Source organism: Pinus tabuliformis, chromosome X, assembly GCF_031772625.1.
Source record: "Pinus tabuliformis cultivar Carrire ecotype Pingquan chromosome X, CPIR1, whole genome shotgun sequence".
NCBI classification, from domain to species: Eukaryota; Viridiplantae; Streptophyta; class Pinopsida; order Pinales; family Pinaceae; genus Pinus; species Pinus tabuliformis.
The window spans coordinates 1,048,203,095-1,048,218,253 of NC_142308.1; the positions used below are offsets into that span (position 1 = coordinate 1,048,203,095).

The following is a 15,159-nucleotide window of genomic DNA, read 5'->3' on the forward strand; positions in this document are numbered from 1 at the left end:
CTACCAGCTCCAGAATCTCTTTCCCCAGGAAGTGCCATCCCGCCTGGTAAAAATCCACTGTAAAGCCATCCGGGCCCGGAGCAGTACCTTTCTTCATTGCTTTCACAGTTTCCTCTAGCTCCTCTAAGGTGACCGCTCTCATCAACGCCTTATTTTGGTCTTCTGTGACTAAGTGTGGAATGGCCGAACAAATTTCCTGAATTGCTTGCCTTCGATCAGCTTGCGGTTCATTTAAAATTTCTTTATGATGCTCAATAAGGACATGTTCAATCTCAGCTTGCTCAACCACTCTATTACCATTCTTGTCCTTGATGGATAGAATCCTGTTTCTCTATCTATGTTTGAGCATGGCCTGGTGAAAGAATTTAGTGTTTCTTTCCCCCTCCCTTAACCACTTTATTCTGGATTTTTGGCGCCAGAGGACCTCTTCCTGCTTTCGTCTTTCTTCTAGTTTTCCAAGTATTACCCCTTCTTTGCTGATACTCTCCTCTGTTCTACCTTCCATTATCATCTTTTGTTGGAGAGATTCCATTTCCCCTTCTAATTTTTGTTTGTCTTCCATAATGTTACCAAACTCCTCTTTGTTCCACTTTTTGATTCTCCCTTTCAGCTCCTTCAGTTTTAATTGGAACGTGTGCATTTTTCCTTTGCCCTGAATAGTACTTTGCCTCCACCATTCTTCAACTTTCTTGATGAAATCTGGATCCCTTAACCAGAAGGCTTCAAATCGGAAAGGTCTTTTTCCGCGATTCCCTTTAATATCTACCTCTAGTCTAATCGGCCAATGATCAGAACCCAGGGAGGGTATGATCTTTGCTTCGACAAAAACATCCTTGTTCATGACAGCTTCTGATACTAGGAATCGGTCAAGCCTTGAAGCAATTTGGTTCTTACCCCCCCTCCTATTGTTCCAGGTGCATATCCCATTAATGGTCTGAATGTCTACTAACCTTAAATCCTCTATCATTTCATTGAATTTATCCATGAAGTGATCCATCTTCCTTATCCCTCCCTTCTTTTCTTCTAAGGATCTGATTAAATTAAAATCGCCACCTATGACCCAAGCAGCTTCAGGATATAATCTGCGGATGGATTTCAAACTGTTCATAAAGTTTTCTTTTTCCCCTGGGGAAGGGGGGCCGTAAACCCCTGAAATCACAACCTGTTCCTTGGTTCCTACTATCCTCCCTAGGCCAGTAAGGACCCTGCTCATGCTGGTCCAGCTATCTAAGATGATGTCATTTGGGTTCCACAAAATTGCAATACCTCCTGCAGAGCCGATAGCATCTTGCCCCATAACTTCATAGTGCAGTTTGTTTTTGTCAATTATTCCTTCAATTTGTTGAACTGAAATTTTTGTCTCTTGTAAAATCATGATGCTAGGTTTCTCTTTTTTCAATTTCTCTTTCATATACCTTTGTTTACCCTTACTATTCAGGCCTCTAATATTCCAACTAATAACAATCATTTAAAACTTTTGGTAGGAGGGGAAGAATACCTCTGACAGAGGTATCACTTTACCTGAGTTTATCAACGTTTCTCCCACAGACTGGATTGTTTCGCTCATCGTTTTCCGGCCCCTCTTCCTGCTGTTTTTGCCAGAGCCGTCCATTCCCGTCTGTCCATTCCCCTGTTCGTTTTCTATCAGTATCTGCTTGTCCAAGTTTTCCCCTTTTTTCTCTTTATATTTCTGAAATACCTCCTTATACAGTTGTTTCTGCTTTTCCGGTATAAACCTGTTATCTAGGTATTTCCATTCCTGAATTAGCCGTTTCATGATTCTCTCCTCTTCAACCTCATTTTCGACTTGGTTTTCCACCTCCATCTGGGATTGCATTGTTGTATCTTCCGCCTTCCCTTCCGTCTGGTCTTCAATGCTTTTTCGTAAGTTCGCATCCTTTCCTTTATCTTCACCGGCGATTTCCATTGGAGTATTCTCAGGGTCTTCGTCGTCCTCCAGATTTACTTCATAGTCCTCGTTTTCGCTCTGAAGCACCTGAAACTTATTTTGACTGGTTGCGTGACTGGGTTTATCTTGTTTTTGGGTTTTTGGTCCTTCCTTGCTCTGTCTCCTTCTCCTCGTAACCTGTTGAAAACCTCTCTCTGTTTCCCCCATTTTTCCTGCATTTCTCTGATGTTCCTCTTGGCTTCTTTGTGATTCCTCCTCCTTATTCAGCGGGCATTGCCGGTATAGGTGGCCATATTCATGGAATTTGCAGCATCTGAACGGTATGTGTTCGTAGTCTATTGGCTGCTGATAAACCTCATCATGATATTCCAGCTCGATATTTTCTGGGAGGGGTTCTGCCAGGTTCATGTAAACATAGATCCTCGCATATGAATTATATTTTCCTCGTTTCGTTGCTTCTGCAATTTTGAAAAAGCTCCCGATTGAGTTCCCTATTCCTTCCAGAATTTCCGGGTCCCAAAATTCATCGGGAAGACCAAACAGCCTAACCCAGACTGGGGCTTCCAGCAATTTTTCCTTCTCTGGGCTGTATCTTTCCTCCCAGTATTTCATGAACAAGCCTGCATTGTTCATGAAATACGGTCCTTCTTCAAAGATCCTGTTCTTGTCCTCCAGATTCGAGAAGATAACTGTGAAGAACCCTTGTGCTCCCAATTTCAGGTCTATGTGTCCTCTAGGTCTCCATCTCTGATCTATCCATCTGTATAGCTCTTTCTCCGAAGGCCAATAGCCTATGAATTTGCAAATCAGGGCATGGTCTTTCATGTAACAGTTGTATTCCTCAAGTTTGTTGCAGGGAATGACATATCTCGGTTATTTTTGTGCCCTAGGAAGGCATTTTCCTCTCATCCTTTTCTGCCACAGGTTGCCCATCACTGGGGCGTAGCTTTCCTTCTGGTTATGCTGCATGCCGTTTGCGCTGGTTTCCCCTGTTACCACACTCTTCAAGGAGGGGATCTCTCCCCTCCCCTGTGGGTTTTCCATTTCCCACTTAGCTCTGATCTCTTAGAAATTTACCCTAGCTTTGCTGAAGAAGATTTGTTTTTCTGAAACGCAGTTGACGCGAGGTTCGTCTCCCCGGCCTATCTTCTCAGGTGTATCTTTCGTCCGCGCTCGTCTCCTCTCATCCGTCTGCAAACCCTAGCCTCCAACATTCCTGTTCGCCCTCCAACAAAAATGTCGACCTAAACTACATTTCATGTTAAAATTTATAATGAATTATATAAATATCATTAAACTCATCATAAAATTTAGGTAAAGAATTAAAAAAAGAAACAACTCGTAAAATTTAATAATTTTAATAATTACCTTTTTAATTTTGGACAATCTTTTACACTATTTAACGAAGGAGGAATTGCACACTATGAATCCTTAGTATCCTATCCATGTTGGAGAGGGAAAAAAAAAAAAAAAAATCCCAAATTTCTACCACTGTTCTATTGATTGGTCCTACTGATGGGGATGAACAAAAATGAGTCTAATCCTATATCCAATATAATTCTATGTATAGTACTCAAAACTGTCAATGTAAAAAGTGTATGTATGAATTTGGGGTAATACATTGAAAAACTGAAGGCACTATTCTTTCTCTTGTACACTTCACTTGATTTGTCTGTAGATCTTCCAGTGTACCATCCACCATAGTTGTAACTTTTAGTGCCAATAGTAACCCAAAAATGTCTTTGCACCATCCACACTAGGGAAATAAGGTGGTTCAAAATATATATGACGTAGGGCATCACAAGCACCTAGATATGATGGACCCTTCATTTCAGTGCTACCCATGGTTGTTACTACCAGCTGCTGATATGAGAAGAAAAACCTTTTCACCGCGGCTTTTATTGCCTGGAAGGCCAACAGAACATGTATTGTTGCAACATGGTAAGCACTTGAAGTGTTATGTGAGCGCAGTCCATGTGAATGAAACAAATGCATAAGTGCCTCCTAGAGCCTTGGTCCACCCTTTGGATCAGCCTCAACACCAATGACTTTGGGCACCAGATGCCTTAGTTCCTTGCATGCATTTGTAAGGTCTCTAAGGGGGGCAGACCGAAGGCAATATGCGCCTGCAAGCGTACTAGCGCTGCTAATTTCCAACTGGTGTTTAAGGCAAAGGAAATCATCTGGGTCCATCACTAGAAGCAAATTCACAATTTCTGTGAGCATGTTCCACATCCTTTCAACCATCCAACAGTCTGTGGATGCTGCTACGAAATCCCCAGAGTCTATTCTTTCATATACTCTCTGCAACAATTCTTGGCCTACAAATACCCACGCCTCAAAGATCTGGAGGACATTGCAAAGTTTGGCATCTTCTAGATTATGGAACTGTTTATGTTGTTTTAAAGAGTGCAAATATCTTGGCTTGCAGATTCTATCATATTCAAGAAGAGACTTACCTGACATATTTGGTTCCCCCAGACCTAAAGTGAAGGGAGTCCTCTGCATATGGCCTTCAATGGCAAGCCATATTCTAGAAACCATAGCTTCAGCGCTTTTCCATGTACCCAAACGAGGAAGTAAGCTCTCTTCACTTGTTCTGCTAACCACAGGTAAAGCACCAGGTCTCTGCCATACCTCATGGAAAACTTTCCATGAGAGAACACCACTACTTACTGACAACTGAAGAGTGGGAACCTGCTTGTCATTTTCACAAATCATTGAAATCAACTCAATCTGGGAACTAATTAAGGATTCAAGCCTTCTCTTCCATTCCTCTTTGTCAATGTAAGTCCTTGTGTCACAGAGGACAGACGAAACAAACTGAAAAGTAATCTCCAATGACTGTAAGGCAGCCTTTACCAACCCCTCTCTAGACGAACCAGGCCATTCCTTGAATTTCCACATGGCACTGAGCTCGGGGAGATGCACATACTGCTCGTAACCCGCACACTCCATGGGGGAGGGCTCTATGGATTCTTCAACAAAGGCAAAATAGGATGCCATTTTTTTACAGGACATATTTTTTCCCTGCAAACATAACGAGGAGAGTAAAGACACTAATGCTCTCCATATACCATAATCTAAAAAGAACAACATAATAATAGAATAAACACTAAAATACATTTTAAACACTAAAATTTTGAAAACTGGAATAGAATAAAATGTTCTTAAATCCTTGATATATTTAAAAAGCCATAATATATCAAAAAGCTATATATAATACGTTACTGGACAAAAAACATATCTATTTGTTGCAACTCAACTTTTTATGTAGATGATAAAAACTCAACACATAAATAATGAAAAGAGTTAAATAATGTCAACGCATAAATATATATTTTTCCAGTTAACAAAGTGAATAGATATAAGCTAAATATACGGTGGTTGGTCTGTTGGCACTTAAATTCTAAGCACATTACTGTTGCACGTCCGGTAAGGACAAACTCTGTAAGTGCTTTCATCAACTGATTTTAGTCTGAATATCTAAAGTGTTAATATTTAATGTAAATATTTAAACTCATTAAAAGCATCTCGACGGAAAGGTTTCCGGTTTCAATCCAAGACATAGAAACAACGATATTTTCTCTGGGTTTGAGCTGAGAGTTGAATAAATTATGATGTAACATCGGCTGCAATGCCTCTGCGAAGAAAGAACAACACTCATTCTCAGTATGCTCATAAAGCATAAAATACCCATTGTTTAATAAAAAGGCATTCCCCCAATATCGAAAATATGTTCCATTAACTGTATCCTTTCTCACTTTGTCTTCGTGACATCTAATGAAGCAAATAATGATACCCTTTATGAAAAAGTTATCAATGTGAGAGAGGATTAGTTTCACCGGGAGAGGATAAAGTTGTCAAAAATTGATTTATTAGTTAGTTTACTGATTCAATAAATAGTATATTAATAGATTCAGTAATTCAAATATATTTTATGTTACATATTTATTAATTAGTTTAGTAAAATATTATGTTAATTCAGCTATATTTCATATGTTTTCAAAATATTCTTAAATCACTTTATGGAATCCGCTATATTTCAGCTATATTTTTTCTTAGTTTTGCACTTATAATTTACCCTACTTAATTATGCACTGTGAACTTATTGTTGAACTTCTAGGTCTTTCCTCAGTTTTCTCGATAGTCTCAGCTACCTTTTTTTCGTAGTTTTTCACTTGTATTTATCCTCCTTTGATTTTGAGCTATGAACTCACAGTTGACCTTCTAGGTCTTTCCTTAATTCAGAGATTTTTACCCAAATCCAAACCACTTTTAATCATTTAAACAATTTCTCATTAAACAAAGCAATACAAATAAATCAAACTATTTTTAACTTTAACCATTTTTATTTATCTAAAACTAACTTTCACCATTTTTATTTATCTAAAACTAAAATGCATCGATTTTTTTTTTTTTTTTTCTTAATGAATTTGTACCTTTTCTTAGTTTACACTAACCCGTAAACTAACCTCGACTTAGTTGTGGTGCGCATATCCTCAAAGAACTTGAAAATTTTAATGCTATCGAATCGCACTGATGTATTCTTTTAATGCAACGAGGTCCTTATTGTATAGTCTATTTGGGTCTAGACTTATTTATGAGTCTATCGAGTTATTAATAAGTAAAGGTAGTCTGTGTTTACTGCTGGATAATATATTTGTTTTAATCTAACTGTGGTTAGATATTGCTCCTATTATTTATGGCCTATTAGATTTGGGAATATTGGTGGCAGTTTATTTGGTATAAGTTTCTTAAAATTTAATTAATTAATTTTATATAATATAATTAAAATTTCATCATTTTTTTTTACAAGATTCCGATCAAAAACACCAAAAACTTATAATGAATGGACAAATCCGTCTCGTATTTGCAGAAGCATGTTTAATTTTAATTTATTTATTTTAAACTGAAGATGATCAAATTTCTCAGTGCTATGTATTTTTATTGAAAATTCATGAAAGATGCTAAACTTGCTCTGTTTTTGTGTATATTTGAATTCTTTCTGCACGCATCTGTTATCTCTTGATTTGTGATGTTCTTTTATAAACCAGCTAGGTCCATGAAATAGTTGTCATTAGGCACACTTAATCTCATTTTAGAGTAAGACTAGTAAACTAGGGCGTTCATAAAGGTTTGTTTTTGTATCCAGCTGTCAGCACTAGGGTATGGATCAACAAAATCCAGGAGAAAAGAAGAAGGCTTGCTAATTCATGAAGTATTTTTTTTGTTTTTGGGATTGGTGAAGGAAAAATTGGTAAATTACAGCATTCATAAATTTTTATCCATCCAATTGGCAGCACTAGTGTATGGATCAACAAAATCCAGGAGTTAAACTCGAAGACTTGCTAATTTGTTCAGGAATGATTTTTCACTATTTTGAGACTGGTGATGATTGTGGGTTGTTGGAGCCTATAATTTAAAAGGGTAACATTCAGTTGCTGGTTCTACATTGCAAATGCTCATGTAAGAGACGACTGATGTTTATTGAAGGAATCCAATATCGGTCTACCTTTTCATGGAAATTTAATGGACTGTTTACCATCCTATGCTCTGTTTACTGTCTAGCTTTTGCATGCACGTAGGTAGCTTCAAGCAGTGCCTTCTGGTCAGCAGAAAGGTTTGAGCAATCAAGTTTCATGGCTTCCCAAGGGTTTGAATTCATGACTCAACGATATAGAAGACTGTTGGATTACATTGGGAGTAAAGATCAGTGGATCAACAGAGATAGTTACTTGAGATGGTTCTTCATTATATACCAACCTATTATAAGTATATATGATACTGTTTAGCTAGGATGGAAGTTGGAGCAGATTGAAGGGTTGCAGTGCTAATTAAGCATTTCCCGCCTCTGTGCTTCACATTAACGACACCACCTTTCCAACATCTTCTCTTGTTTGCTGCTTGAATGTCGTTGGTGAATGACTCGGTTGTCTCTACTCTTGCGTGGGAAGACAATATTGGTCAAACCTAAGTCACTCAGAATGGGTAACCAAGAAGACAAGAGAATCAACAAGTAATACACAATGGTAGATAAACCTAAATTGGTGAGAATGGGCAACCAAGAAGACAAGAGAATCAACCAGATACAATGTTGGTTAAATCTAACTCAGTGAGAATGGGCAACCAAGAAGACGAGAATCAACAAGATAAATGGTGTTGGAGAATGTAATTTTTTTTTGGAAAAAAGAGATCAATTGCCCTTAAGAAAAGGCTGGCACATGAAAGTTCGCAGTCTTTCAAAATAACTTTACAATTAAGTTATGTCAAATAGTAGTTATGTTATTGAAAATTATATAGAGATCACAGAAGATATTTTCCATATTGAAAGTTTAAAGCAAATCCAACTGGTTTTTGTCAAAAGATATAACATGACTTATAGATGGATCAAGCACGGCAGACAAAGACCTATATGAATCAGATCGAGGACGAACTTGATCCAAATTGCATTTGTAAGTTTCAATGGTGACCGACGGAAAACAAATTTACACATCTTGCCACCTGTCCTGTAAGTTGGGTGTATGTTGCAGTCTCAAACCATGTTATGTCTTGAAAATTTTACAGAGAACGCATAAGATATTATTCATATCCTAAATCAAACTTGTTTACCTCGCTTTTAGATAGATTTAAAAAGATATTACTTGACTTCTAGATAAGATCATTAACTTCCTTTTTAATGAAATTTGGAGGGAAATAGATGTTAAAATTCACCAAGAATTCGCAGGCTTCAGGGGCACTAACCTTGCCAACCGCAAATCTCGATAACCAATGGCCAGCTCCTCCAGGTATTGAACGTCTCCTCTGTTCTGTTCGCCGAATGGTTTTGCAGATAATGCTCTGTTCGCCGCGGAGTAGGAATGGTTTTGCAGATGAGCTGGCCGGGACTTTGAAAGCCGGAGGAGGTTGGTCCCGTTCGTGCGTGAGGTAAATGAGCTCTCCCGTCGGGCATTAATATAATCTGAGTGGAGGCCACGCGCTCCCGTCCGACATCAATACGTAATCAATACGATCTGAGGGGAGCCTGCGGGTGGCTGCGGGCAGGGTCGCCGGGGGTTTCGATGGGCAGCCGGAGAGGGATGCCGGAGACAGATGATGTATGGTCGGATGATGTATGGTCGATGGTGGTCGCCGTGCTCTGTGAGGCTGTCAGAGGGGTACCTCCATAGCATTAAATTTGCTATGGAAGTGGAAATATGAATTGCCAAACTTCACTGTAATTGAAAAGAAAATCGACACGACATCCCATAAACGCGCGATGTCCACGAAATGCACAAGTCAAGGACGGGGTGAATAAATGTGGAATGAGCTCCAGACTCTCAAGTAATGCTTTCCAAAAGCAAAAAGCAGTTTGGTACACAGAAAAAGAAATTGATTAACAATCGACACGACATCCATAAAAATGTGATGTCCACGAAATGTACAAAGTCAAGGACGGCGTGAATAAATGTGGAATGAGCTCCACTTACACTTCCACTTTCTGGGAATTGATTAACTTGCCGGGAAGTTGTGTTACATCTGGGAATTGATTAAGTTGCTGGGAAGTTGTGTGACTTACATCCATAAAAGCTGTGGGTTCCACTTTCAATATCAAAGGGCCATGTCCACGAAATGCAGAGTCAAGGAAGCCGTGAATTAATGTGGAATGAGCTTCATTGGCCATCTTTAAAAGATTCCCATATTATTTGTACACGAGATTCATGATAAAATTTAGATTATTTTAGGGTTTATGGAAACTTTGTTTGTCAAGTAAAAATTAAAATAATATTAAAAAATATTAGAGTGAAAGAATATGAAATTCATTTCAAACCTGACTGTGCCACCTTTCCTCTATAATAAGTCTCGTCCCACCTCATTTCTTTCTCACTTGCCTCAGATATTGGACAGTCGTGAGCAAGCCGGGATTTTCATTATCAAACGCTTGATCACTCAGTGTCTGATTTCTGGAATTGAGAATGTCTCTGCCGCTAGTCGATGAGCTTATTAAGCTAGCATTGACCCAGATTGTCAGAGTCGTTAAAATCATTGCTTCCAGCAAAACATGGGGTAAAGAACTCAGGGAAAAACTATCGTCCGTAAAGCCTGCCATCGTTAAAATTTCCAGGAATATTTCAGATACATCGCCCGACAGAGATAACCAGTTCAAAGACTTTGCAGTTGTCCTGGAAGAAGGCATTACGTTGGTGGATAGCTTAGAGAAGGTACACAGCTTTGATATATTCAGAAAGTACCGATATGGAAAGAAAATCCTTAAGTTTCAAAGGAAAGTCCACGATTTCCTTCTTACTCAAGTTCCACTCAATACCGCCCTTGATGTGCAGAAACTAGATGCAGATTTTAGGGTTTATTTTCAATGATTTGAAAGTGAAATTAAGAGTGCCATTGCCGGAATGGCTAATAATCCCACTTACAATACCATCATGCTTCAACAAATCAACACAACTCAGGTATGTCAGACCTCCAGTGATATGATGCATGAAAGTACGGCGGCCCAACACCCCACGGATATGCCAAAATTTGTTGTGGATTTGCATAATTGTATAAAAGACGTCAAACAAATTCTATTGCAGAATGATGTTAATATCGTTGGAATGGCAGGAATGGGTGGGAGTGGAAAAACCACTCTTGCAGCAGCCCTTTGCAGGGATACCGACGTCAAAGGCAAGATTTGCATTTTATTTTTGATGAATTTGTTTTCCAGACTTCCAGTTTATTTTATGGTGACTTAAGTTTCTAATGCTTGTTAACTTTGTATTTTCAGATCATTTTCAAGAAAACATCATTTTCATTACCGTCTCGCTTCTTGATAATGTAAAAGGCCCTAAAGAGATTTTAGAGGTAATGTGGGATAAGCTAATAATTCCCGGCCAAAGGCCTCAATTTAGGAGCATAGGGGATGCACGCAACCCGCTGAATGCACAGCTAAAGTCAAGAAGATATCGGCCAACTTTGCTAGTTTTAAATGATGTTTGGTTCACGTCAAATCTAGAAAGCTTGTTGTTTGAAGCAAAAGGATACAAGAAAATTATCACAACCAGATAGGACTCCACCTGTCACGCCCCTAATTCTTTTTTCGTTAAATTGGTTGGGTGCGGTACCGCTTAAGTAATTAACATCTTCTATTGTTAACTTACTTTACGAACTACGTCTTAACATTCATCATTATACATGATTAACATATTAATGTGCGGAATCCATTAATATCAAACATCAACAATATAGAACGACAAGAGAACAACATCACATGTAAAATCAATCTTTTATTATATGAGAGAATTTTTGTACAAGTGATCGGGAGCTTGGCTCCACCGGCGTTTTACCCAAGTCGGGCGCCCACCCGTGCAAGAGCGCACGGTGGTCTCACCACAACTTAACCAAAATATAATACAAGTCTTCTTTGCCGAGTTGGGCGGGTGCGCTCGTGCACGACCCACTGCCCAAACGCAACCCAAAACTCATTTCAATGTTCCGGTCGGCGGGCGCCTTAGAACGCCCTCCACCCGCGCCTCAACCGTTCACCACACTATGCAAGAGCTCTGTTTAGGCTTGCCCACCAAGCGGGCGCATAGACCTGCGCCTTTGCCGCAGCTCCTACTCCTTTACTTCGCACCTCTAGCTCGTTGGTTGAAGAGCGAACGCTTGGTGATGAAATGCCACACTTTGTCGCATGTTTATATGCTTGTGTGAATGGAGGTCACGCCCTCGGCCGACCCTTCCACCTATCTGTCCAACCGCCGCGTCTAAGCCATCGTTCAATGTCTTTGGAGGTCGGCTCGCCCATGGCGTGGGACCGCCCCTCAATCCATCCTTTGTTTGCCATCGCTCTTGGTCGGCTCATGGTGTGACGAGTTCCCCAACTCGCCCTATAAAACATGGAATGTCAACATCGCCTATGTCATATGCATTTCGTCCTTGGTTGCCCCAAGCTGTGCTTTCATGACTTAGTCGTATCACGTAGTGGGTGGAGCGCGCGCTCGGTCGCCTGTCAACCGCAAGGCGTTACATCCTCCCCCACTCGAAATCATTGTTGCCCTCGACAATCCCGACTGCCTCAGTATCTTCCGTTCATACTTCGCAATCTTCTTCTTCCATCTCCAAAGCGAGTCCTCTGATTCCCAGCTTTCCTCCTCCGGTGCATTCTTCCATCTGACAAGATACTCCCGTTTCATGTGGCAACCAATCCCTGTAGTTCTATAGCTCAAAATCTTATCCAACTCCAGTCCTGGCTTGTCCACAATCCCGACTAGTCCTCTCGGCGGTTCAGCTCTCTCTGGATGATCAGCATCAAGTCTGCATCTCTTCAACTGACTCATGTGAAAAACCGGATGCTTCATGTGCATATGGTGTGGAAGCTCCAGCTCATAAGCAACTTCCCCCACTCTCTTCTTCACTCAAAATGGTCCCTCATACTTCCGTGTCAGTTTGCTTGCAGTCCCTTTCGCTGGCTGAAACTGCTCCCCGGTAATCCTGAGAAACACCATATCTCCCACACTGAAGTGCACATCCCGTCTTCCTCGATCAGCCCATTTCTTCATTCTCCTTGCAGCTTCGTGCAAGCGCAATCATGCCAACTCCAAGGTCTCATCCAAAGCCTTCATGAACTTCTTTGCATGAGGACTTCTCAAAAAGCCTCCTGTTACTACGGTATATGGTGCAACTGGCATCCACCCATTCACCAACTCAAATGGGATATACCCCGTCGCAGATTTCTTTTGAATATTGTAGCTCAACTTAGCAATATCCAAGAGTTCAGGCCAATTTTTCTGATCAACCGTCACATAATGTCTCAAGTAATCCTCCAGCAATGCGTTGATCCTCTCGGTCTGTCCATCTGTCTGCGGATGGTAACTCGAACTCATCAACAACTCTGTCCTGACTAACTTGAACAATGTGGTCCAAAATCTGCCTGTAAAACACGGATCTCTATCTGACATGATGCTTAATGGCATCCCCTAATACTTCACTATGTTCTTAAAGAACAACTCCACAGTCCGCTCGGCTCCACAAGGTATCTTTGTTGGAACAAAGACAACGTACTTGGAAAGACGATCAACCACGACCATTATCCCATTATGCCCCTGAACCTGTGGCAACTGAGTGATGAAGTCCATCGAGACACTCATCCATGGCCTCTTAGGAATCGGTAAAGGCTGCAACAAACCTCCTTGTCTCTGATTATCTGATTTTTCCCGCTAACAAATGATGCACGTATGTACATACTCCTCCACATCCTCCTGCATCTTCTCCCAAAAGAATCCTCTCTCCAACAATGCCAAAGAACGACGCATCCCTGGGTGGCCAGCCCATGGAAAGTCATGGCACTCCTTCAAAAGGCGCCTCCTGAGTCCAGATGACTTTGGAACATAGAGTCGGTTTCCAAAAAACAAGAACCCATCTCGTAGAAAGAAATTTCGTGTCTTCCCCTCCTTTATCTGCTTCACTATATTCTCCGCCAAAGTATCGGTTTCAACACTTTCCTTGAGCTTATTTTGCATCTCTTCTGACATTTGAACTCGACTCCTACTCTTAGCTGCCCCGTCTTCTCCTTCCAATGCTGCAAGTTGTACCTTCCTGCTAAGGGCATCTGCTACCGCATTGTGTCTTCCCGGTCTATACTCGATAGTCATGTCAAACTCTGCCAAGAAGCCCTGCCAACGAGCTTGCTTTGCAGAAAGCTTTGGTTGTGATGCAAAAATAACTCGCTGCAACATTTTCCATCTTGACAACAAACAGCTTCCCAATCAGGTAATGCCTCCACACATGAAGACAGTGAATGATTGCAGTCATCTCGTTCTCATGGACCGGATACCTCCGTTCTCTATCCTGCAACTTCCGACTCTTGTACGTCATTGGATGCCCATCCTGCATAAGAACCCCTCCTATGGCAAAATCCGAAGCATCAGTGTGTACCTCAAACGGTCGCTCGAAGTCCGACAACTTCAGTATCGGTGCTGTAACCATCCTCTTCTTCAAATCATCAAATGCCTTTTGACATTTGTCCGTCCAACTCCATCTCTTGTCTTTCTTCAATAGGTCTGTCAGTGATGATGTTACTTTGGAGTACCCCTCTACAAACTTCCATTGGTAGTTGGTCATGCCCAAAAACACCCTCATCTCATGGAAATTTTTCGGTTCAACCCAGTCCTCAATCACCTTCACTCTGCTTGGCTCCATCCGTATGTACCCTTGACCAACAATATGTCCAAGGAACGGGATCTCGGTCTGAGCGAACACACACTTAGACTTCTTCAAGTACAACTGATTTTCCCTCAGTGCCTTGAACACCATCGCTAAGTGCTTCTTATGATCCTCCATGTTGTCACTGAACACCACTATATTGTCCAAGTATACTACTATGAACGAATCCAAGTATGGTCGTAGGACATCATTCATCAAAGTGAAAAAAGTATAGGAGCATTACACAACCCGAATGGCATAACAAGGAACTCAAAACTACCATACCTCGTTACTATCGTGGTCTTCTTCTCGTCTCCTTCAGCTATCCGCACCTGATAATACCCATGCCTCAAGTCCAACTTGGAAAACACTCGGGCTTTCACAAGCTTGTCAAAGCAATCAGCAACCAATGGCAAAGGATCCCTGTTCCTTATCGTCTGCTTGTTCAGTGCACGGTAATCACAGCACCTCTGTAGCTCATTCGAATCCTTCTTCCGCTGGAACAATATCGGAGCTCCATAAGGGGACCTTGAAGGTCTGATGAAACCTGCATCAGCAAACTCCTTTAACTATCGTTTCAATTCCTCCAACTCAGGTCTTGACAACCGATAAGGTGCATTAGCTGAGGGTTGCTTTTCTGGCTCAAGCTCAATGCTATGGTCCACTGCACGCCTTGGTGGAAGCTTCTTTGGCAGCTCATCAGGCATCAAATCCGCATATTTGGTCAGCACCTCAGAAATCTCGGCTGGAACAGGTGTCCCCACTCCATCACCTTCGACTCCCTTGAACATCACCACATATGTTTCCATATCTGATTCCTTCATAGCCTTTTCCAAACTCAGTGCCGAAACATGCTACACCTTGACTTCCCTCCTTTGCCTATGAGTGGGCAAAGTCCAAGTTTGTGACTGTCCAACCAGCACCATCTCATCACAAAAGGGGACAACAATTGCCTTGTTTCCCTTCAAGAAATCTTGTCCGAGTATTATCTCGAAGTCGTTCATCTCCATCACAGTGAAGTCCAACTGACCCTTCCAGTATTTTATCTACATAGGCACTTCATGTGCCAAACC

At 41.0% G+C, this 15,159-nt stretch overlaps 2 protein-coding genes across 2 annotated transcripts; one reads left to right on the forward strand and one right to left on the reverse strand.

The window, feature by feature from the left end:
- Positions 1-331: 331 nt before the first annotated feature.
- Positions 332-4,915, reverse strand: LOC149143389 (uncharacterized). Its single transcript, XM_089451798.1, has 3 exons — positions 4,477-4,915; positions 1,522-2,700; positions 332-1,440 (listed from the first exon to the last, which is right to left on the reverse strand). The coding sequence occupies exons 1-3, from the start codon at positions 4,913-4,915 to the stop codon at positions 332-334; spliced, it is 2,727 nt and encodes a 908-aa protein (XP_089307924.1).
- A 5,384-nt stretch (positions 4,916-10,299) lies between these two features.
- Positions 10,300-10,951, forward strand: LOC149143390 (putative disease resistance protein At5g04720). The gene is made up of 3 exons (XM_089451799.1): positions 10,300-10,356; positions 10,480-10,570; positions 10,671-10,951. The coding sequence occupies exons 1-3, from the start codon at positions 10,300-10,302 to the stop codon at positions 10,949-10,951; spliced, it is 429 nt and encodes a 142-aa protein (XP_089307925.1).
- Positions 10,952-15,159: the final 4,208 nt, after the last annotated feature.

Bases quoted from the DNA above. Each gene is read 5' to 3' on its own strand.
- LOC149143390 (XM_089451799.1), top strand. From the start codon at position 10,300: ATGGCTAATAATCCCACTTACAATACCATCATGCTTCAACAAATCAAC. The intron at 10,357-10,479 runs GTATGTCAGACC...ATTCTATTGCAG, and splicing joins AACAAATCAACACAACTCAG to AATGATGTTAATATCGTTGG. The intron at 10,571-10,670 runs GCAAGATTTGCA...TTGTATTTTCAG, and splicing joins CAGGGATACCGACGTCAAAG to ATCATTTTCAAGAAAACATC.
- LOC149143389 (XM_089451798.1), bottom strand. From the start codon at position 4,915: ATGGCATCCTATTTTGCCTTTGTTGAAGAATCCATAGAGCCCTCCCCC. The intron at 2,701-4,476 runs GTACATGGAAAA...GCAAATTCATAG, and splicing joins GAGCTTACTTCCTCGTTTGG to GCTATTGGCCTTCGGAGAAA. The intron at 1,441-1,521 runs GTAAAGTGATAC...GGAATATTAGAG, and splicing joins AGAAACGTTGATAAACTCAG to GCCTGAATAGTAAGGGTAAA.